At 34.3% G+C, this 24,128-nt stretch overlaps 4 protein-coding genes across 23 annotated transcripts; 2 read left to right on the forward strand and 2 right to left on the reverse strand.

Annotated features, from left to right (window-relative positions):
* Positions 1-63: 63 nt before the first annotated feature.
* Positions 64-2,934, reverse strand: LOC110821282 (putative N-acetyltransferase HLS1-like). Its single transcript, XM_088219842.1, has 4 exons — positions 2,639-2,934; positions 2,056-2,189; positions 874-1,419; positions 64-698 (listed from the first exon to the last, which is right to left on the reverse strand). The coding sequence occupies exons 1-4, from the start codon at positions 2,852-2,854 to the stop codon at positions 257-259; spliced, it is 1,338 nt and encodes a 445-aa protein (XP_088075968.1). The 5' UTR covers positions 2,855-2,934; the 3' UTR covers positions 64-256.
* Positions 2,935-6,805: 3,871 nt separating this feature from the next.
* LOC110821480 (Cyclophilin-like peptidyl-prolyl cis-trans isomerase family protein) lies at positions 6,806-10,452 on the forward strand. Its single transcript, XM_022051337.2, has 8 exons — positions 6,806-6,946; positions 7,867-8,179; positions 8,297-8,336; positions 9,162-9,212; positions 9,370-9,455; positions 9,601-9,738; positions 9,824-9,974; positions 10,071-10,452. The coding sequence occupies exons 2-8, from the start codon at positions 8,028-8,030 to the stop codon at positions 10,155-10,157; spliced, it is 705 nt and encodes a 234-aa protein (XP_021907029.2). The 5' UTR covers positions 6,806-6,946; positions 7,867-8,027; the 3' UTR covers positions 10,158-10,452.
* A 476-nt stretch (positions 10,453-10,928) lies between these two features.
* LOC110821533 (Nucleic acid-binding proteins superfamily) lies at positions 10,929-16,796 on the forward strand. Of its 3 annotated transcripts, none has more exons than XM_022051401.2 (13): positions 10,929-11,290; positions 11,825-12,011; positions 12,099-12,171; positions 12,393-12,540; positions 12,705-12,814; positions 13,653-13,793; positions 13,893-14,034; positions 14,108-14,251; positions 14,445-14,605; positions 14,678-14,752; positions 14,866-15,037; positions 15,370-15,639; positions 16,464-16,796. In XM_022051401.2, exons 1-13 carry the CDS (start codon positions 11,066-11,068, stop codon positions 16,620-16,622), a joined length of 2,007 nt encoding a protein of 668 aa, XP_021907093.1. In that variant the 5' UTR covers positions 10,929-11,065; the 3' UTR covers positions 16,623-16,796. The 3 variants fall into 3 exon arrangements, with proteins under 3 accessions (XP_021907093.1, XP_021907095.1, XP_021907094.1); XM_022051403.2 differs by having other exon boundaries at positions 12,441-12,540; XM_022051402.2 differs by having other exon boundaries at positions 10,930-11,290; positions 14,866-15,007.
* An 856-nt stretch (positions 16,797-17,652) lies between these two features.
* ALDH22A1 (aldehyde dehydrogenase 22A1) lies at positions 17,653-23,824 on the reverse strand. 18 transcript variants are annotated; one of them, XR_015819520.1, is made up of 17 exons: positions 23,513-23,824; positions 23,384-23,427; positions 22,769-22,873; positions 22,439-22,566; positions 22,226-22,348; positions 21,700-21,853; positions 21,325-21,428; positions 21,168-21,246; positions 20,684-20,779; positions 20,429-20,566; positions 19,754-19,969; positions 19,296-19,487; positions 18,970-19,113; positions 18,626-18,817; positions 18,399-18,461; positions 18,098-18,270; positions 17,653-17,994 (listed from the first exon to the last, which is right to left on the reverse strand). XR_015819520.1 is itself a non-coding variant. In XM_088221241.1 (15 exons), the coding sequence occupies exons 1-14, from the start codon at positions 23,622-23,624 to the stop codon at positions 18,659-18,661; spliced, it is 1,794 nt and encodes a 597-aa protein (XP_088077367.1). In that variant the 5' UTR covers positions 23,625-23,824; the 3' UTR covers positions 17,653-17,994; positions 18,626-18,658. The 18 variants fall into 18 exon arrangements, 1 of the variants encoding a protein (XP_088077367.1); XR_015819521.1 differs by having other exon boundaries at positions 18,098-18,276; XR_015819518.1 differs by having other exon boundaries at positions 18,393-18,461.
* Between the last annotated feature and the right edge of the window lie 304 nt (positions 23,825-24,128).

Consider the following 24,128-nt stretch of genomic DNA (forward strand, 5'->3'; position numbering starts at 1 on the left):
CAAAAGTACGTCGTATATTTTTCATGTGCTTTGCCAATTGGTGTATTAACAAATTGTTAAAAGTTAAAAGTTGTAAATTAAAATTTATAATTCCTTAGTGTATTAAATTTAATCTTAGCATAAAAACAAAATGTTACAAGTAATGGAAACTCCATGATCAGTCTCCACTAAAAACCAGCAGTACTCCATTACAGCAATGGTTGAGCTTTAGGATTCATCAAACATATCCAGTACAACACCAGCGTCCAGGAAAACCCTAAAAGTCTCTTGGATCAATGAACACATTCCCAAACTCGCCGATCTCCGCGATTACCTCATCATCGTCTTTCTCATCTGTCGAGCTTACTTTCTTTACATACCAGAGATCATCGATGCAGGACATGGCGGACCCAGCGGCTTCTTGCGGCGGCAGCAGGTGTGGTATAAGCGGATCGGAGACTCCGAGCTCGGTCAGCACCACCTTGCAGTTCACGTCTTCGGCCAGTCTCGACGCGAAGCTCCATGCAGACTTCAAGAGCTCACCGAGTCTTTCGCCTTCTCCGAGGAGTCCGTAGAGGAAGAGAAACCCGAATGGCTTCTCCACCGCTGATAAGGTTGATGATGTAGACGACGTCGTTGCCGACCTGCTGCAGATCGTTGGCATTTTAAGGCATGTGAAGATCATGTCTCGTGCATGGCTTATACTTCGAATCGTCGTGCTGATAAGATAAAAATGTCATAAGATTATATAGGTTGAAAATGATAATTTGTAAATTTCAACGTACCTTAATATATTTATTAGCAATAATGCTAACCAATATTTTAGAGAATTCAAACTCCGGTTCTCCTAAATTAGAAATAAAATGAAGTCAAGTTTTGGTTAAAAGAAAGTACCTTATAGGATGTGACTTTGTTATATGAATATTCTTGTATCTATAGGCCTCACAAGAGTTCCATATGCTGAAAATAACCCAAGAGCTTGGAGAAATCCTATTTTCACCCAATCTGATTTCTTCTTCTTGTTCTTCTTCGTTGATCTTCGTATCTGATTTTCTCTGCAAACTACTCCATTTCTCTTCTTGAAAGTAAGATATCCAGGTACCGAGGCTTAGATTTTCCTTCAAAATCCCATCCATGTCCGTCGGATACATGTCTTTGCTTCTAAGTTTTTTGTTGTAGAAGGAAATTGCTCGGTCTACGTGCAACTTCTCTATTTTTATAGCTTGTGAACCAAACGACGTCGTATCCTCGACGGGGAAATTACTAGCTGGTTGTACAAATATGATTAGTGAGCTTAGCTTTACGTAGTTGCATTTAGTAGTGAAGAGAGTCACAGAGGCCATATTGTTCTTCTCCGTTGCTAGGAAGGTGTAATGCGCACCGTTTTTAACCATCCATTCTTCAATTGAATTCACAAGCTTTAATCCAATTCCCTTCCTCCTACAAAATCCAAATTACAACTAATACATCATATATATAAATTACTACCTATAAACATATATATACATATACCCATATAAACACACATACACAAACACAAACTAGTAGAAAATATATATATATATATACATATATAGTTCTATATCCATTTTCCTTCTGTCTATATACCCACATAGGTTTAATTACAACTAATACATCATATATAAATTAATACGTATAAACATATATATACATATACCCATATAAATACACAAACACAAACTAGTAGAAAATATATATATATATATATAGTTCTATATCCATTTTCCTTCTGTCTAGATACCCACATAGGTTTAATTACAACTAATACATCATATATAAATTACTACATATAAACATATAGATACATATACCCATATAAATACACAAACACAAACTAGTAGAATATATATATATAGTTCTATATCCATTTTCCTTCTGTCTATACACCCACATAGGTTTAATTAAATAATTCATAATTAGTAATCATGAACTGTTTAATTAAAACTTGTTTATATATAACAGAAATCAATTACATATGCATATATATATGAATATACATATATACACACACACACACTATAAGAGAAAAACTGTATATGATATAGTTAGAATTACCTATGTGTAGGAGAGACCCGAAGGCCTAAAATGCAACCCAAGTTGACACACATTCCTCCAAATTTAGTCCCCACATGCTTGATGCAGCCCCTAACCACACCGACAACCTCCCCATTTCCTCGCTGCTCCGCTACCTGCTCACCATATATATACATATATCCATTTATATATACATAATATATACCATCTCAAAGAGGAAGAAACTCTTAAAAAAAAAAAAAAAACCCCAAAAAACGCAACAAATCTCAGTAAGTAAACACAAAATATAATAATATCTATGAGCTGTTATTTTATGATTAGATGTAGGTTGAGAAAGGAAAAAAAGGAAAGCCAAGAAAACATGTACGTCTCTCTCTCTATGTATATGTATATATCTATCGAACCCACCAGCATAATATGAAGAGGGTAGAACCTAATCCTACATAGAAACATGTATATATATATATATGTGTATATATTTGTAAATATGTATGCATTGAACACACCAGCATAACAGGAAGAGGGTAGAACCTACTCCTACATAAAAACATGTATATCTATATGTATATATGTATTTAAATATGTGTATAGATATTGAACCCACCAGCATAATATGAAGAGGATAGAACCTAATCCTACATAAAGGGTGGTCACCCGTCATGTTAGTGAATACGGCCGAGAAGAAGCCTTTATTATTACTAGTAGACGAAGAAGAGTCTCGTTGTATGGTCGTCTCGCATTTCTTCTCAAGCTTCCCCACCACCTCCATATCTGTTTCTTCCTTGAATTCCCTTATTAAAATAATCTCCTTGTCAACCATATTGTTTCCTTTTTTAGCTTCTCGCTAAAACAGGAAACTAAAACCAGCTTCTGCTTTTTTTTTTCCCCCCTCAAATCTTTCTTCAACGAGCTTGTAAGCTACCTCCACTTCCACACTACTCATTTAAATATATATAATATATTATTATTATATAGATATACTAATGTTTTATATTGCCTTTTTCCTGTTTCTGTTTTCTACTTCTTGCTTGAATAATCATGATAATCAGGAGGCACCAAAATTTGATGCAGTCTGTTCAGATACTGTCCAGTCTCTCGTACTATATGTAGCTATATATATATATATGTATATTATATACATAATATATGTCTGTATTTCCTGTATTCTAATTGCTTTTTCTTAAAAGAAAATATATGGGGAGTGAAAAAGCTGGCAGTATTTTACATTTAGGACAATAATTAATGATATAACGATATGATTCTCTGCATCTTTGTACTCATTCATTTGTTCTCTCCCCCTCTCTCTGTCTATATATACATATATATATATATATATCTATATCTGTATCTATATCTATTTATATCTATTTATATAACTTTTTTACAAATTTTTAAAATGTCAAACATAACTTTGTTTCAAGATTTTATTATGGTCAGTAGATATAATCATAATCTTTTTATTATATTTTATGCTTTTAACTTATAAATATATATATATCTTTTACACAATATTTATTCTTATTATATTTAACATAATAATTATTCCTACTATATCTATTTATTTTTATCTTTAATTATTTTCCTTTCCCAATCAATGACTTAATATTATATTATATAACCAATGAATTATTGATAACGATGCCATTAGATTCATATATATATATGTATATATATACATACATATATTATCTAAGAGGTACATTTTTGTTTACTAGTTACATTGAAAGTTCAGAAGAGATGTCGGTCGAAGTCTAGCTAGTGCCTTAAATGATATATCCATGTACTAAGCTATTGAGTTGTCACATTCAAATATATTTTTATAATTTTATTCACCAATTTGTTTGTTTTCATAGTAACTCATTATTTTTACTTACACCCACATATATATATATGCATACATACATACATATATATATATATGGAGTTCTCCACACCCACTTCTTCTGTGCCAAGAAATTGAAAAGATGTATATCTTTTTAAGTGTGCTTTTTTTTTTCTAAGTAAAAAATTCGAAAGAAGCATGTGAAGATGTTGGAGAGACAATAAGGACAGTGCATATCAATCATGCAGGGTTACATTTATTTCTGTGTAGTCTCAAATCAAAGTCCTAGCTGTTCTTCAAAAGTAGTCTTCAATTTTATAATTGCTCCTTTTGTCTCTTATAACCTCTACTAGCTTATACCTTGACATTGAAGAGCAAAACTATTCTACACAACCCACTTTTTGACGTGTTGGAAATTTGGAATTTCTGAAAGATTAATTAATTTTCTAACGTGCAGATACATACATACATACATACACACACATATATATACACATAGATGTTAAACATTGAACAAAAAAAGTCGTACCGTCACCCTCACCTTATAGAAACAGGTGGGGTCATGGACCTAATAATTTTGAATTGACCTTGTTAATTAGGAAATGATGGTTTGACCGAGTAATTATTTATGTATTTTAATAAAATAAATGAATTACAGTAGTTATAATCACGCTAAATTTGATAAATTTGATAAATACGACAAAAATAATAATATAATAAAAATTTTTACTCGTTTTACGTATTGCGATGATATAGAAAGATCGAGTAGGGACATATAAGAAATCTTTCACACTCGATACGTATTCCATATTCATCTTACCTACATTCGACCATCATTTTTAAAATAGAGTTACAGTAATTATAACAATTATGATATTAGTAGTAACGAGTTAGACGAAAATGTCGATGACGTTAAAAATGAATGTAGCAATGGTAACAACAGTTATTGATACAGTTGTGATAATTGTTAGTAATAATAGGAAACGGTGGAATGGAGATTGATAAAGGGATCTCCCACCTCATACGTACTGATATTCATTTTATACACGTTCTGTTATCATTTTTAAGATATAGTTACAGTAATTATAACAATTATGATAGTAGTAGTAACGAATTAGACGAAAATGTCGATGATGTTAAAAATGAATGTAGCAATGGTAACAACAGTTATTGATGCAGTGGTGATAATTGTTAGTAATAATAGGAAACGGTGGAATGGAGATTGATAAATGAATCTCCCACCTCATACGTACTGATATTCATTTTATACACGTTCTGTTATCATTTTTAAGATATAGTTACAGTAATTATAACAATTATGATAGTAGTAGTAACGAATTAGACGAAAATGTCGATGATGTTAAAAATGAATGTAGCAATGGTAACAACAGTTATTGATGCAGTGGTGATAATTGTTAGTAATAATAGGAAACGGTGGAATGGAGATTGATAAATGAATCTCCCACCTCATACGTACTGATATTCATTTTATACACGTTCTGTTATCATTTTTAAGATATAGTTACAGTAATTATAACAATTATGATAGTAGTAGTAACGAATTAGACGAAAATGTCGATGATGTTAAAAATGAATGTAGCAATGGTAACAACAGTTATTGATGCAGTGGTGATAATTGTTAGTAATAATAGGAAACGGTGGAATGGAGATTGATAAATGAATCTCCCACCTCATACGTACTGATATTCATTTTATACACGTTCTGTTATCATTTTTAAAGTAGATTATACTAATCGTAATAATTATAATACCAATATAAACGAGACGATAAAAATATCAATTATAATAGAAATGAGAATAGTAATGGTAACAATAGATATTGATATTGTGTTGATAGCGTCAGTAACGATAATTATAATGAATTTAATAGTAATAAATATGACAATGAAATTAGTAATGATAACAATAGTAGTAATTACAGTAACAACAATAATTATTTACTTTTTAAAAAAATGTATAATATTAAGATTGACTTCGATCAAATGGACCGGACAGACGAGAAAAAAAAGTTAAAAACTAAAATTATATATATATATATATATAAATTTATTCTAGAATCTTTATGATATGATCGTATGGAATCAAAAGCGAACTAGAGAGGAAAGCTACATATCACAACTGAACTAGAAAAAGAAACTAAGCTTGCGAGATTTCAACAATCATCATTTCCTTCTACTTTCAACAAGACAATCATGACTTACAAAACAAATACATGTATATATATATATAGATATTCCTTGTGATATCAACTTCTGTGTATATATAAGTATATTTTCTACATATGTGGACAGAATGGGAAAGGAAATCATATTTGAAATATTGCAGATGATGATATATATGATCAGATGGTACCCATAAAATCACATGAGGTAAGAAAGACTGTCGTGCTTTACAGTGACATGATGCAGGCAGCTAGTCCAGAGGGTCATACGTCTCCTCCTCTCATTAACCCACCCGCCTGATTTAAACTTTGGTTTTCTGTTTTGGGAGCCGACTCCTCACACAATTTTCTTCAGTCTCAATTATACTTGTATATATATACATTTCTATGTATGTATACGGCACTCCTCATACATTTATATATATATATATGTGTATATATATATATCCATTGATAAATTGTTATAAACAAAATATATGATGGGAGTAATGGGTTTATATTCATAATGTATTTAAATTAAATTAACTAAAATATTTATTAACTCTTGCCTACTAAATAATTAAATTAAAATTAAAATATTAATATATATATATATTTTTTGCTTTAAGACTGTATAATTAAAATAAAAAATTATCTTAAAATTATAATAAATTCGTATAATTAACCGAAAATGATTTTTGGCACCGCAGCACGGCGAGATTACCCTCCTGCGGGACCCACCGCAGCACCTTGAAACCGTGGGCCACGGAGAAGACGGTTGGCGTAGAGTTGAATTTTCGTTTTTTTTTTTTTGGGGAAAAAAATAAAATCTTCGCTTCACCTGATCTTTGGTTGTAGACGGCTGAGGAAATGATTCAATTTATTGTCTGAAATCCAGAGGAAGAGGCAACAGCGTGGTTGAATCAGAGGTAAGCTTTTCCGGACGAGGTTGTTTATCATTGCTTTGCTGTTAGCTCTCGTTTTTGCTTGCTGGTGATTTTGTTCGATTTTGTTGAAGTCTGATTCGAAGAAGATTTATGGCGCGCTTGTTTAAATTTATCTGGAGATTAAAAATTAGGAAATATTGGATACGGTTACGTATGAAGAGAAGAAGAAATAGAAAATTTGTTTGAACTGCTGAATCCAAGGGGATTTGGTTCCTGAAGATTTCCAGTTGGGGATTTGATTGTGTATTTGGTATTTGTGGAAGAAAATGGCGAGGGGAAGTCGTCATGATTTCTCCATGGATCCTTTGTCGGATTTGTCCTCTTTGCAATTGAACAAGGGTTGGACCTTTTAGTTAATCGTATGTGGTAGTGAATTATTACCTAGCTGTTGGTGGTTTATCATCGATCGTGACTCCTCAAATGTTGGGCTAGATATTTCTATTGTCTGCTTGTGGAGATTCAGAGGCATTTTGGCTTTCTAGGACACAGATTTCTGCTAGGCTGAACTGTGTCATTAGTGGCCGCAAATATTTGTTTCTTTCAATTGGATTGACCCTTTTCTTCCTCTCTTTTTCCCCGCAAATTAGCATTTTTCCTGGCAAAATTTTCTGATGTGTTCTTCTTGCTGTGAATTAAGCTTGGAGTAAGTTGTAAACAGCACTCATCAGCTGCTGCAAATCTATTTCGACTCTTACTTCTTTTCCACTTCTGGCCTGTGATGTTGTTTTGCGGTGCTGCTGGGCTTCTGGCCCTCCTTTAGTGATTCATGGATGGGTTTTTGCTAGTTTTTGGCACTTGACAGAGTTTAAGTGATATGCTCTTGCTGTTGTTTTTAACAGCCTTGCGGCTGTGTTCTTGATGTAATCATACTACTGATTGATATATGTTCAAAAAAATTGCAGGAGAAAAGTTCTGCAGAATCTGGAACATCTTTCTTGTTTTCTGTCTCTCTTCCTCAGTTGGTCCATCGTTTTATTTCGCTCGTTGAAATGTATTGTTCTGAGTCCCATCTGTAAGTTGTTGGCTGTTCAAAAGTTGCTGGATCGTAATTGAATTATACCACATGGCGAGGATAAAACCTCAGGCTCTTCTAAATCAAAGCAAAAAGAAGAAGGGGCCCAATCGTGTCAGTGTCACTACAGTTATCACCTGCAACTTGATTATAGCTCTAATCATATTGTCTTTAATTGCAACATATAGGCATTGGTCACACAGGTATGTTAACTCCATTTACCTATTGTTTTAATCTCTTAGATATTTTAGAGAGAGCTTGTATCTTGTTTAAAATGATATCATTTTTCAGAATTTAAATCCATGCTACTTCGCTTATAGGTCAAGAGACCAAGCAGGATCTGGATTATCAACTTTTGAGGTATGTATTGCGGATTCAATTTTTGCTGTATAAATATCACAAAGTTCCTTTAAAATATTAAAAATTATAGAACATAAACTATCTGTCTACATTTCTTCCTTTCTTTACTTTGTTTTGGTAATCCATTGATGACTGAATAATACATATCCATTTTTCTTTATTATGTGTTTTGCTGGAGTTGCAAATTATCCACTGCGTATGTCATGCTTTTTTCTCACTCATCAATTACATTATTAACATTAACCTGGAGGAAATTTCAACTTACAATAAATTGATTGCTTCATTCAATGTTGAGAATTCTTTATGTATATAAATATCTTAGCACTTCTCTCTTAATTTCATGTTTTCTCTTGGGTAAATGGTGATACTTGATTCTTTTCTTCCTTTCTGTAGAATATACACCATGATATTGGTGTTTATTTCTTCAAATTATGCTATAAATGTTGTTGGACTAAATAGTTTGATGAATCAAAATATAATTAAATTAATGTTAGTGATATCTACTAATTAAATCCTTAGAACAAAGCATGGTAATGCAAGAAAAATTAGTTAGTTAAACATTTAACAGTACGTCCATCTTTTTTTATTTGTCCATAGTATTTGCTCGGTCTTTTTGATATTCAGTGGGTCTTATCTTTGTTGCACTTGAATCCTTCATTCTCCTTTTTCATAGTGCATATAAGTTCAATTAACACGAAGAACCTAAGTTCACCTGGAAACATGGTGCTTTGACACCTAACTTGTAAACACGTGATTCTTTGGTGGTTGTGTACACTTTTTCATATACAGATTTTCTGTTTAAGAGTATACTATTTTGTGGCCCAGGATACAAATGCTATGGTGGACTCAAAGAAATACGATCTTCCTGGCTATGCTGTGAGCTTCTCCTTCGGTTTGAAGCATAATTTATATGTATACATATATATTATATTACATGTGTGTCATGTGTCATGTGTATCTCAGTATCTGTTTGATAACACCGAATGCCGAACTGCACTTCAATTTCTTTTCTCTCCTCTTTTTCGTACTATAGATTCTAAATACATCAAAGGGTCTTATAACAGTGGAACTCTTCAAAGAAGGTTCTCCAGAGATTGTGGACAAATTTCTTGACTTGTGGTAAGTTTAAAAACCTTTTTTTCTCTCGTTACGGAAGAAGATTCAGTTGCTTAACTCTCATTAGTTTTTGCTTCTGGAGAACGTGTCTAGACATCTTTTGGAAAGAGTTTTTGTCGAAGCAACTTTTAACTACTTCATTTTGCAGTCAAAAGGGACATTTTAAAGGGATGCCGTTTCGTCATGTCATCAAAAATTACATGATTCAAGGAGGTCACTTGCAGGGTCATGGTGCAATCGAGGAGTGGACATCAAAAGGAAAGCTTCACAACCACCATACGACGAGGTTTTAGACTACAGCTCCTAATTTTACTGGTATCTCTTGACTAACTCTAGAAGTAATTTAGTACTTGGTACTTGTGAATCATCAGCCCAAAGCACGAGGCTTTTGTGCTTGGAACTTCAAAGACTAGAGAGGCCACTCAGGAATTTGAGCTGTTGATTACAACTGCACCAATACCAGACGTAAATGATCAGCTTATTGTGTTCGGGCGAGTTATCAAGGGCGAGGATGTGGTGCAGGTAAAAAAAAAAAATGTTTCAGTATCTGACATCTAGTGTTTTTTAGAATGCTTGGATCGCATCCAAAGTGCAAATTGTGTTCCATGTGCTGATCAGGAAATCGAAGAGGTCGATACTGATGAACATTATCAGCCTAAATCAGCGATAGAGATCATCAACGTGACATTGAAACGTGAGATCTGAGAAACCCATTTCTTCTAGAATCAAGGATTTCTGAAAAGGGTGGTGGTGCCAAATTGAGAAGCTGATTTTCCAACTCACTTCACCAAGTTTGTCATGGCTTTGAAATTTCTTTCTGCTTCCCCCCTTTCAAGGCATTCTGGAAGGGGGTATTCTGGATGGGGGAAGGATTTTTGTTTGAAAGGTGGAGGTTCTGTATTTTAAAGAGACCTCTCTTATTATTAGTTCTTTTTTTTTGTAATTTGGCTTGGATATATGGTAGATGACTTCAAATAGTTTATAATATTATTTTTTTTAAGGCAAAGTATATAATATTAATTATAATTAATGGGTTTTAAAATGGTAAATTATTATTTATAAATTACTATTAGATGCTATTAAAAAATTAATATTTATAATCAATATTGTGAATTTAAAATTTTTTTAAAAAAAAACAAATTATCTGTGTTTTATACTCTGTCTGTTTTAATTACAAACTAATTAACAAAAAAAAATCACAAACAAATTAATTGAAGTAGATATAAATCAAAGATATATATATATATATTATATAAAATTGAAAAATATTTTTTATGTAAAAAGAAAATTATCTCTCACCATTTTCTAACTATCGGAAAATACATTTAGTAATTTTTTTAAAAAAAAAATTCAACTCAAAATCCTACATTTCTATTTTCTAATCAGTGAATAAATAATGGTCCAAACCCGAAACTCCAAAACTCCGGGTCACGACGGTAGAACCCGAACCGACCTCTCATTAAATATGTAAACCTAATCTTAGATTTTCCATTTCAAAAGCCGCGCCAAAAAGTCACATAAATTTCGCTTCCCATAGTCGCCCGCCTGTTCTGCCACAGTGAGCCTAAGGTTTAGACTATAATTCAGTGAATCACGTAGTCGGTGGCTCGTTTATGGAGATTGATCATGGAGAGGAGGAAGATCCGTTTCTTGCATTCATTGAGTACGCGAGATCGGTAATTGCACCGACAGATGAAGGAGATGGAGAAGTTGAGAATGGAAATGGAGCCGAGACCAGTGGGCCTGGGTGGAGTTGGATAGCGTCTCGGATCCTCAAGACTTGTATTGCTTATTCTAGTGGTGTGACTGCCGCTATTCTGCTCTCTGATCTCTCTCAGGTGCTTGATCTTTTTACTTCTGGCCTCTGTTTTTTGCTTTGTTTGGCTGCGGAGAAGATGCACGAAACTAAGAGGAAATTCTAAAACCTTGTGATCTCAACTTTTGATATTTCAGTTTTATGTATTACTATGGGAAAAGAAATAGAGTATTTGGAAAATTTTCTTATTGATTTGTAGTTGATATTATCTGGATCTAGCTTCCTAGTTTTTTGCTCTTTTTGGCTGCTGAGAATATACAGGAAACTAGAAGGAAATATCAAAGTCTTGATGATCTCACCTTTCGGTGTTATAAAAGCAAATTTCAGTTTTATTTCTTACTTCGGGAAAAGAAATAGAAGATCTGGCGATTTATTTCGAACTTCCTCTTAATTCAACTTATGAATCTCCAACTTATTATCAGCATATTTAACTCTTGGAGTTTTGGTTACCACTATTCTATCGAGTTGATCCTCCATGCAATCGTCCGTAGACTATTTATCTTCTTCTGTTGGTAATGATGGAAAGCTGATTTGTTTTGGTCAATTTTCTTTTAAGGCCTGGAATGAACAACACAGAGTGGGTGCACCGAAGAAGAGACCCGAATTGATAAATCAATTGAAGAAGAATCATCGCAGAACGAAGCTTCCAAATACAGTAACCATTGACTCCATTTATGAGAAGAATTTCTTGTCCTTAGGTAGTGTTTTGGAAGTTGTTATTGTTGATACTTTTGTTCTTCCAGGTACGGGTTGTTTCAGTTCTAGCATTAAAATTTAACATACTTCAGGCAAATCCTTTTTTCGTGTTAGTGGCATAAATTCCTCCTCAGGTACAAACATCTACATGCTTACGGTGGGGGATTTTTGGAGCTCCAGTACCATTGATCTTTATCTCCATCGCAGGTAAGCTCTATCTTTCAGGTGATTAAGGATTGCACTAACATGTTCTTACTTTGTTTAAATATGTGTGTTTATGTTTTATGACTTTCCATTTGTTGAATTTGAAGTCATACTGCTGGAATTTACTCATATTTATCCATGGACCGCGCTATATTTTGGTTGCACTTATGATTCAGCTTGTTAAATGTGTTTTGGCTTCATGTTTATTTAACCTACGTTTGAAGATATTACGAATTAGTGGATCCTGAGAATGGTATTCTAAAAAAAGGAAGGGAGGTTTTGCTCACTGGATGCTATCTTCGAACTGCCCGTGAAGGGTCTAGTAGTTCACGGCTTCTGCCCACAGAATATCTTGTGATATTGCTAGATGAGGTAACTGTTGCATCAATTATATTTTTCATTTTAGCCTAAGTTTTATTGGAAATGTAATCTAGCTTGTCAAATTTTGAAAGGAGGACCACTTCTGTGCTGGTTTCTAGTTTTTGGCATATGTAATATTCATGAAGAAAACAATTATCTCATTTCCTATATTGCAGGATCAGGATGATGATGCAGTTCTAATAGGGGCTCAGTTTTGTTCTGATTCTTTCTCTTCCATTTCGCTTGATGCTGTCAATGACGGTGCTTCATACTCATTATATGCAAGGCAAGATCTTGGGTCACATGCTTTATAAACGTATAACAACAACCTTATAGTTGCTGTCGCAAATTTGATTTTGGCATCATATGTTTTTACTTGCTTTAAATCTTTTGCTAGAAGATGTTTCTATACCATTTGTGAGATCTATGAATTCTTATGAACATTGAATTATAACTTTGATGTAGGACAAGGAGACAGAAAGGGATAAGAACGAACAAAAGGGAGAACTAAGAGAGATAGAAAAACAATTCAGCAAGAATAAGAGAAAATTGCAAAACAAGAGGATTTGTTAACAGTGAATAAGAGTCTAATAACAAACAATTAAGTAAAGAATATTTCTTAAAATCCATTTTCTGCCTTACACCCTAGTTGAGTAGCCCTTGCATGGGTACTAACAATCTAATAAGCAGAATAACAAGTTTCCTAATGCAAATGACTCAAGTCAAATGCGTTAGAGTGCAAATAGCCATCCGAGAACTGGGGTTCCAACAAAACACATATGTGGAGATCCATGAGGCACGTGACATAGGATGACCTTTTCACCTTGGGGCATACTTTGACACTGTCCTGAAGTGGTAATGGCATCAACATCTACAACTGCTACAGTCTTTGCTTTTAGCTATGGAACAGATGACAACTTAAACTGACAGTTGATTCTTTAGTTCAGAGATGGATGCAATTATCAAATAATTTCCCTATCTAGAAAGTTTTACATAAATAGAGAATGTAGAACCAAAGGATGGAAGTAGACATGGTTGGAAATGGTTCTTCTGTTATGTTTGATACTGTGTTGAGTGATACTTAATTTCTAATTATTACCATTTTTTTCCTGTTTTGTATGCAGGATTGAATCTATTGGTTCAATGGAAATTCATGGAAAGATTGATGGTTTACAGAAGAAGCAGATTACTCTTATTGACAATGATGGAATCAGGCTGAAGTTTCTCTTATGGGGTGAGCAGGTTCCCCTTGCAAACCTTTTCAGGTAATCTCTTGTACAGGATGGATCAGCAACAATGCTTTTTTTCTCCCATTTGTGTTCATGATGCCATTTTCTTCATTACTTTATTTTTCTCCTGGGCAGTGTTGGCAGTATGCTTGCACTTGATAGGCCATATATTGCCAGTTCTGCAGAGAGTGGTATGGAAACAAATGATGAATTCTGCCTTGAATATGGTAGTGCAACACAACTATATCTAGTGCCTGTCATTCAACATGAGGAACAAGCAAGTCCATCAGCTTTTCTATGATAAAAATCATTGTTATATGAAATATGAAATCAGCAACTATTTTCTTCAGGTTTCTGTAGCATTGACCCAAAGTCGATACCAAGGATCAAGGTTACTCAGTGCAATAGACCCTAGTCAGGGCCCCAGAGTCTCTCAAGTGTCTTTGCCTTGTGATTCTCAAGGGTCCATAGACTTCAGCAATTATCCTTTTCGGGTGAATATACCATCTATATCTCTGAAATTTGATCTCTTTCATCTTTCAGATACTCTTGTGCTGCTCTAAATGCTATATCACAGTTAAGCTTGTCTCATTACTGTCTGAACCTTGGGATAAGTAATTAGAGCTGCTTTGGTGCATTTCATTCATAACTTATACTGATTTTATTTACTTTTTCAAAGTTCTGCAGTCATTTATTGTTGAACTTCGTGACAAGATGACCAGCATCAGCCTGTATGGTGTTGTGAGAGAACTTTTTCAGGCGAGAAATACTTCTGGAGTTATATTCTCTTTGAAAATTGAGGATACAACTGGAGCAATATGGGCAAAGCTACACTTTTCAAGATTTTGGTATTGAATTTCATTGATCCCCAAATTCTAAAACATTAAATTTATACTACTTAGAAATATTATGTTTTTCAGGTCACTGGGAAGAATAGGCCTCGGTCATGTAGTGTATATATCTGGTTTGACATGCTGTAAAACACAGCAGAATCGGTGAGCATACTTCAAAATTTTCTCACTATATAAACGGATGCTAATCCAGACTGTTTATGACCTCTGAAATTCTTGGATTACTACTACTTTTAAGTTCTGTAATTGCTTGACAGCCTTGAAGTATTATGGGATGAGAAGAATGGGGGAGCTGCTTTGATCAACCTTAGTTGCTTGCCAGCATTGCTAAACTCGTCCTGTCTTCATAAGTCTTCATGCCTTACTGATCTTTTTTCCGGCCAGACAAGCTGCATGCACGTATGGATTTCATATAGATATCTGGATAATGTAATTCGTGATTGCATTTCATAATTCTTACATCTTTTTTTCCGTTATACTTTTTTATGCTTCGCTCATGAGCAAGTTAGCTAATCTAACATGATAATCTGTTGACAAAAAGAAGTTAATTAGAACTGCAGAACAAATTATTTAGATGAGTTGCTGATTCACCAACTGTACCCGCACTGAATACAGTAACGTACAACTAAACAGAAGGGAAAGAAAGAAACCATAGAAGAAATTGTATATTATTGAATCACGCAACAAACAATCTTGGCTTTTGTGTCTTTCTTGAAGTCAGTGGTAAATCTAATCTCTTATTTTTCCAATCATGTTTACAGATATGTCGAGTTAGGCTTGATCAAATTGATCATTGTCATGTCAGTACAAGGCTTTCACATTCTGTTTGCGGTCATTTTGTCAACGAGATGCCCGGTGGGGTTCTTCAGTGCAGCTTCTGTCACTATAACTGTAGTGCTGAAGTTCTGCGAACGTTCCACCTGAAGATTGCTCTTGCTGATGACACTGCCAAAATTTTTGCATGGTGTACCGGTCAAACTGCTACGGAGTTGTTGCAGATATCACCGGATGAATTCTGCGAGCTGTCTGAGGTAATAATTCTCATTCTCCATTGCATTTTCAGTTTCTCCAAAGCAGTTGTGCTTTTTAAGTTTCTTAAAATAATTAAGTTATTACTTAAAAAATAAAGAATTATACTTTTGAATAAAATGCTGATTGCAAAAAATAAGATGTTTTTGTAAAAAAAAAAAATTAATAAAATATATACTTATTATAAAAATTTTGTTACTTACATTGTTTATGTATATATATATAATAATTTAAGAGGGTGTCAAGAGGGTATGCTGTTTATTCTATATTTTCTTAAATTGCTTCTAAAAGTATCCTTCTATTTATGTTACCAAACGTAAGCACTGGAAGACAGTTATCTAAAGCTGTTTATACTTATGAAATAAACAATTTTAAACATTCTTTACTCATTTATATAAAACATGTGCATAAGTTCACACGAATACTGAGGCCCTTTTTAATCCGTCAGAAATATTTTTTAATATCTGTTTTTAAATTTGATAAACAAAACTTCTCTGCATAAACTTTACCTGTCACCTAAAGTTTTTCGTTAATTTATTAATGGCAGGGATTTTATGTGTGTATATGTTATACAAAATAATTTTCTATAGGATGACGTTAAAAATATAGTTTTATTTTTCTTGTTCATGATATATTATTCTTATTCTTTGCCAAAAATCTTAGATAACTAACAAAATTTTTGTACGTGTTTACTCTTCATATGCAAGATGTAAATCGGATTTATATTTTTATACAAACAAGATAAAAATTGAAAAATAAAGTATAATATAATTAAGTATAGCTTAATCTAACCTTATGGAGCTTCTATTATCAACCTGCATTACAGGATGAGCAGTTTATGTACCCTTCTTCCTTGGAGAATGAGATATTCATGGTTGCATTGGTAAACTGCAAGACCCAGAGTCGCGAACGTAGCAACAGCCTAAATCCAGAGACTGATGATACAGTCTCTTGGGAGATCACTCGAGCCCTGAAATTGGAATGATCTACTGGTAATAGATTTTTACTAAATGCTTATTTTTGGCCGATTGATCTTGGTAAGTCTTGTTTTATAATGGTAGATTATATTGGTTAGAGATTTCAAATGCTGTAATCTTGCCTTCATGCCTAAAGAGTTAAATTATACTTTACACTTTTTAAATTAGTTTATATTTCTCTAGCTTTTAGTGTTAAATATTTAAAATATAATTATTTAAATATATTTTTTAGTAAACTTTATTAAGTTCATAAAAATCTTAAGTAAATGTTAAAATTTACATATTAAAATTGAAAAAATAAATTTTTGATTAATGCTTAGAAGAAGCTTGAATTCTTTTATTGAGATTATTAGTTATATTAAAGTTTATTAATTTTTAGATGATATTGGAGAATTTTAATTATTTACAGCTTCAATTATTTTAGTTATTAATTCTTATGTAATAACTTTTTTTGTACTATCATGTTATAACATTACATTTTTAGCCAAAGTAACTCCTAATTAGAGGTCTATTTTAAACTCCTCTACAACAAAATAAAAAATGAAATAAAGTTTTAAAGGTATACTCATAATTGGGAGCCAAATAATTGCAATTCAATTATGACCTTATTCGTTCCTACCTAATGATTATCACGTTAGAGCATTACCATATGTTACTTGGCAAATAGGCCAGGTGTGTGGACCGTGTTGGGCTGACTAGCCCAATAAGTCAGAAACCTCTAAATGATTGGTTCCCGCAGAAGCTTTTGTGGAATGGGTTGGCCTTACCTGGTTAGAATGGCCCAATTACGGCTCAAGAACCGATCAATCACGGCCCGAGTATGGTCCAAGAATGGCCCAAATACGATCCCAAGTATGGCCCAGAAAACCCAAAACGCACTAAGATAAGTATGAAGTGTCATTGGTTAGTGGCCCTCGCCTGTTAGAATTGGGTGGCCCAATTAGGCAGGTAGTTTCGGCCCATTTTTGTTTATCCAAGCAAGTTTGGAGTGGGCTCGACCTGGCCCAAAAGATTATTCACGAGCTGGATCAACCAAAATGGGTTCATCAAGTTCCATTTGGAACTGATAAAAATTTTAAACATCATTTGAAATATGTTAAATATTAATATTACACTCAAAAAAATTAATAATAATCGGGCTGGGCCCATATCACCAGCCTTACGTAGCTCAAACTTAGCTCGAAATAGCTTAGGCTTGCAGGTCATGTCACAAAAAGCCTTAGAAGCCTCAAAATTGGGCTGGCTCAGCCTGAAATTTTCGTGGGCTGGCCTCTCCCAGTCTGTTAAAGCCAGACGGCCCATTTGGCAAGTAACATGGTCTCATCCTTGGTCTACCTCCGCCTATCAACCTACTCGGCTAGCCCAAAGAGCCCTGTAACTCTGCAAAATAGCGTGGGCCAACCCAGTTATTATAAGCATACTCATAGTGAGCTGGTCCAACCCAGTCATAATCGAGCAACCCATATTTGCAAGGCAGACTGACCCATTGACCCATCCTTCCCGTCGTAATGCATTCGACGACAAGCTGGCTAGGTGGCCCAAAAAGCCTTGTTGGCCTCTAAGATGGCCCAGTTCGACATAATTTTTATGGTCTCCGTCAATTTAAAATTTGGCAACCTCTTTTGGCAAGTCAGGTTGGCCTATTCCCACGTTGCCCTACAACTTATGCGGTATTTTAGAATTAAATATTGAATCACCATAATCATCCACGTACAAGTATTCTAGACTTAAATATTGAGTCACCATAATCATCTATGTAAAAGTTGACTTATACCAACCATAACCTGAAAGTCAAGATCTGGTGGTGCTTTGGATGCTCTGAATTCTTTTGTTGCGTTAGAACTCATCTACAGTGGATGGTCAGCACAGAAGTATTCTTATATTTCCGGCAGGATCAAAACAAACAAAATGTTGGGGAACTATACCACCCAATGGCAGTTACATTATTTTAACAGAATAAACTATTAAGGAAAGAGAAGAAAAAAGCCAACCATTGATTTGGAAAACATACCTTCGACATATTGCCACTTTCTGTCTGGCCTGCTTAGTCATTTCTTCTTTTCTGGCCAGCCGCAGGAGTTTGTTGCTCCGATAAGAGCTTCAAAACCTTGACCAATGCACGCAGTCGGTCCCAAATGTTCAAGCCATAAAGAGCTTCTACAAGTGACTCCTGAAATTCAAATCCATTCTCCCTTACAGGATACTGTAATTGCCATAACAAAAGCAACCAGTCAGTAAATTGAAGCACCAAAATTGTGGGTCTTACTTATAATTTTATAACTCAATAACCGCAGAAATTTTCAATAGATAAAAAGAAAAAACATGCGTATGTCCCAAAGTTTACAAAGTTTGTACCTGAATAGGCTTTGGTATGACTGTTTTGATATATGGCCAAAATCTATCCTCAACAACAGATTTTACAAGACAACAAGCACGCAATCCTTCTATGCCAGCAAAGCGACCAAATCCACTGTCTTTTACACCTCCAAACGGCAGAGACTGAAGAGTTTAAAAAGCATCTTAGGTCCAGTGGGATTATTAAAATTAACTGAGTCAATTAATATCTAGCTTTGCCACAATAAATAGCAATTCTTTGTATGGATCTCTTCCAAGCAGAGCATCTTGGTATAATTTAATGTAAATTCAAATGACCATGCACCTAGATCCTCGGGAAAACATACCTGACACATATAAGTTGATGCAAAGTCATTAATTGCAGCAACACCGCAGTGTATCTGGGAAGCTATCTCTTTTGCACGCCTCTGACTGCCAGAAAAAACAGCACAGCCAAGCCCATACCTAGAGTCATTTGCAAGCCTTACAGCCTCTTCATCGGTACTAAATTTCATAATCGGCATAATTGGTCCAAAAGCCTGCTTGCCAAAAAATTCAAATAAATTTAGAAAGGGTTATTCAACAATTAGATTACAAGCTTTTAACTTTCTTGATATTATCTCCCATCCCAGACTCAAAAATTAAATCACTACCTCAAATCTTGTGAATAAGTTAAGGACCATATCTTTAAGATATGTGTAAGATGTTCAGCTCCAATGCATGAAAGCAACCAATCATATTTCAAGTGGAATGATTGGATGAAGCCCACTTAATATTGTTTTGAACAAGCAGAAAGAACTTTTACCTCTTCTTGCATCAACCTCATAGTGTGGTTCACATTAATAAGTACAGTAGGCGGGAAATACTGATCAACTGCACCCTCAAGTAAATGACCAAAACTTCCACGAACAACAATTTCTGCTCCTTTGTCTAAGGCATCATTTACAAGATTTTGAAGTTTATCAGCATGTTCCAGCAAACATATAGCACCCATATCGTACCTTCCAGCCAGTGGTGGTCCCTGCAATACCAGTAAATAAAAGTCCTAGTTTTAGTTTAAGTATAAACATGATGTTTTATTTCTTTTTTTGGGCTAGAAGGTCAATTATTTGGTGGATAAAACCAGCACCTACATAGGAAATAAACCCCGAGAACACCTTTAATCTGGCTAAAACATGCACCTCTAATCTTATTGGGGTAGGGATTTTCTGTTATTAACAGTTCTACCTTTAAGAAAGGGTTTTGTTAAACTTACATGTAAGTGAATGTAAACATAAAAATTGAAATCGGAAACTGTCAGGTGAGGAAATCAGTTATTCAGACTGACACATCAAACAGCATTTTGGAACATTATGTGAAACATGACAAAAAATATATTTTTAGGACATACAACTACATATGCTTATGCTATGAGGACAGAATTGACAAAAAGCTGGGAACAAATCTTTCATTTAAAACACATCAAAAGTTTCGTACTTACAGCTGAAATAGACTTCACAATTTTCACTATTTGACTGACAAATGATGAATAAATGTCCTTGTGAACATAAAATCTCTCAGCCCCAGCGCAGTTCTGCCCACTCGATTGAAGAGCAGCCCTGACAGCAATTTGTGCAACCTATATATCATGTACAATAAACCCAATCATATCACTCATTGGATTCTTCTTCAACAAATACTGATTAACAAATTAAGACAAAACATGTTTAACTTAGAACATGCAAAGTATTCATACATGAGAGACATCTACATCTTCACACACAATAAATGCATCTTTCCCACCAAGCTCGAGTGTAACTGGTATAAGTGTATCTGCAGCCTTTCTCATTATCTGCAAACAGAAAAGGTGAGGACAAGGTAAAGCAGTGACCCATTTTTGTCATAAGAAGTAATGAACAGGTAAAAGATATCTCTTTCAACAAGACCAAAAAAAACCAATTTATCAGGGGTAATTAACAAGGACAAACAAAATTCAATTTATTCTTTTGTGCACATAATGTACCTTCACATTTATCATTTATAAGATTTAACTATGCTAATGGTTTTCACAGGTATAGATTATAATCCTGCTGCTTCGCTTACTGACACCACAATATACTTAATGCACTAAAGATTAGGGCAAAGGAATTTAGATAAAACAAAATGCAACTTAATCCTATTCGAGGAATATAAAAAATAATCCCCAAAAAAAGAATAGAATCTGTTAGCTTCAATCATACCATCTTGCCAACACCTGGTGATCCAACAAATATGATCTTGTCAGCAGATGACACCAATGCTTCTCCTGTCTCCGCAAACCTATGAAGAGAAAAGTGATTCTGATAAATAAAAAACCAACCACGAGGGATATAAAAAAGTTCAATAAAAACCACATACCCTGTGATTACATCAACAAGATTTTCAGGAGCTCCAACAGCAGCTAGAGCTGCCTGGATTATACGGAAGTAGAAACATCCAGACCAACTTGCATGTTCTGAAATCTATAATTACAAGAAAAATAATCCGGTCAAGTAAAATAAAATAATCTCTACATTGGTCATCGAAAGGCATATTAATGGTACATCATATGCATCTTATAAGCAGGTTCAACACTTAGTTGCTAATGCAGAGATGAGGTGTCAAGCAGCAACCTTAAAGATGCTTAAACACAATAAGGAATAGCAAAATAGATAAATATGCAGCAAAGTTGGTTTCTAACAAACACAAATATCGTATAAAAAAAAAGACTTCAAGATATTCTTATATTAATACCTTGATCACAATGCTATTCCCTGAAAAAACAGCAGCCAGCATAGGATTAAAAATATTGTGAAAAGGATAATTCCATGAAACAATGGCCCCTATAACACCAAGGGGGTAGAATTCTACTTTGGACCTCTTGTGAATCATAGATCTTCCAGAAGACCTGCAGAAAAAAATTGCAGAGGATTAAATTATATAAGTATTTGTCAAAGCAATAAATTTCAGTAACCCTGTAAAGTTTAAACATCACTTCACATGTTCAAACTTCTTTACAAATAAGAGTCATTATACCACAATGGTGATAAGGTGCACGTCTTGAAAAGTAAGCACTACTGATCTAAGGGAAATTTATGGCTATAAGACAAAGCAATTACTAAATATCATCACAATGTTGATCATAACAAAAAGAAGTAACAGCAGGACTAATAACTCACCTTGCAGTTCACCAGTTGTACAATTGAAAAAGGACCTATCAATTTGCGTCTTTATACATTCATTAGGAATTAAATAAATTAGAAGATAACAAAGGAGGTACCTGTACTCAGGCTTTAGCCACCTTTCACCCTCAGAAATAAGCCAAGTAATCTTCTCACATGTTGTCATTATTTCTCCCAAAGAGGCATCCACCATAGTCTTCCCAGTATCACGAGATGAGATTCTGACCAAAGCAATCATAAATTTGTAATAAAAAGCTGAAGGTAATATCCCCTCCCAAAGAAAGACAAGCAATATGAGACACAATCCTTACTCGCATATAAGTTCTTGATGTTCAACGATATACTTCAGAAGTATCCTCAAAAACTGGCGCCTCTGCTTGAAGCTACTCTTGGCCCAAATTTTCTGTGCCTTCCTTGCCTGTGACACACGATCCTTGACCTAAGCACATATATCCAGATAATAGTCCAGGTCAGTAGCCAGTAATAGTCACACCGACATGGATGAACAGGTAGAGAATGTCACTAGGTCCGTCCTAGCTGCTAGGTATGAGGACAAGATCTACAGCTTTCAGATAAATAATAGCAAGAAAGATATGCAGCATGAAGCAATAAATCCTGGCGAGTATTCTAATGATACTAACCTCGTGAGGTGATAATGCAGGGAAGTATCCCAAGTATTTCATAGTCGCTGGCTCGTAGCACCGAACTTTTTCATCTGACTGCTGGATCCTTCCCCTAGGAGGTATCTGCTCAGTATTTCAAATAGGAGAAACAAACATAATTGTTAGTGCTGCCCCTGCCAAGTAACAATCATGCAGAGTGTTGACAACATAAAGGCATTAGCTACAGCATAGCATGGTCAAGCTCCTGCTACCGATAATTGAAGCACCAATAATTTTGGAAACTTCAAAAGAAATAGAACAGACATTATAGACCTGACCTGAGATTTAAACTGCAAGTACATAAAAATTAGCCAATTCAATTGCGATTTTACAAACTAAAGTAATTGGACACAAACTCATTTTGAAGTCCTAAGAAAGATCACATTAATAATTACCAGCTTATTTTTTTGAGAAAAAATCAACAATACACTTACTTAACCGAAACACTAAATTTCTCGGAAATGACATATTCATCAACATAGAAAGTGCTTTTATGAACTCAAAATCAAAATCTAACACCGAACTTACTCAAAACGAAATCTAGTGAAAATACAAGCAATCAACTCAAAAAAAAACCAAAACAGAAAGACTCACATATATGTAGCCATTATCCTGCGTCTGATTTCTATCGTCCAACACTATAGATAAAAGATACACATCACATCAACACATAAACATGCAAACACAAATAATACACACTAACAGGAAAGGAGAGAGAATGACCATCGGAGGTATCGACATCAATGGAAGGCACATTGGGAGGAATGAGCATCAACAATAACCGACAGATCGCGTAAGCGAATGCCAAGACGATCAACGGCCACCAAAAAGCCATTTCTTCCGCGGAAAAGGTCGAGAGAAGAGAAGATTCTAGCTAGGGTTTCGATGGATACAGGAACATGAATTATCTTCGAACGAGAAAGCGAAAATGCCCACGCTTAATTCATGGGAAAATGTTAAAGAAGCAGAAACAACAGGAGTAAATTAAAAAATTTTCGAATCCGCTCCCGTTTGGTTCATTTAGCGTGGTGGTGTCTGTCTCTCTCATTCACTTACAACAACAGTGGCAGTCGATGGTAATTTTCGGGTGTTACCAGGTGCAAATTATTAAGCTCCTCCGACACTTTAGCCTGTTAAATAACTTTGAACATATCAGTTTCACATGACCCTGCAATTTATTTACGTTTAATAAAAAATTTAAAACATTATTAATTCCAATTTCATAATATTACAAAGTTTTTTTTAATATAACATAAAGTATATTAATTAATTTTTCTACATATAACACTTAAAACTTAGGTATTTACGATGAATTAAATTTTAAATAATTATTGAATCA

The sequence above is a fragment of the Carica papaya genome, chromosome 5 (genome assembly GCF_054855325.1).
Source record: "Carica papaya isolate Zhongbai chromosome 5, ASM5485532v1, whole genome shotgun sequence".
In the NCBI taxonomy this organism is placed as follows: domain Eukaryota; kingdom Viridiplantae; phylum Streptophyta; class Magnoliopsida; order Brassicales; family Caricaceae; genus Carica; species Carica papaya.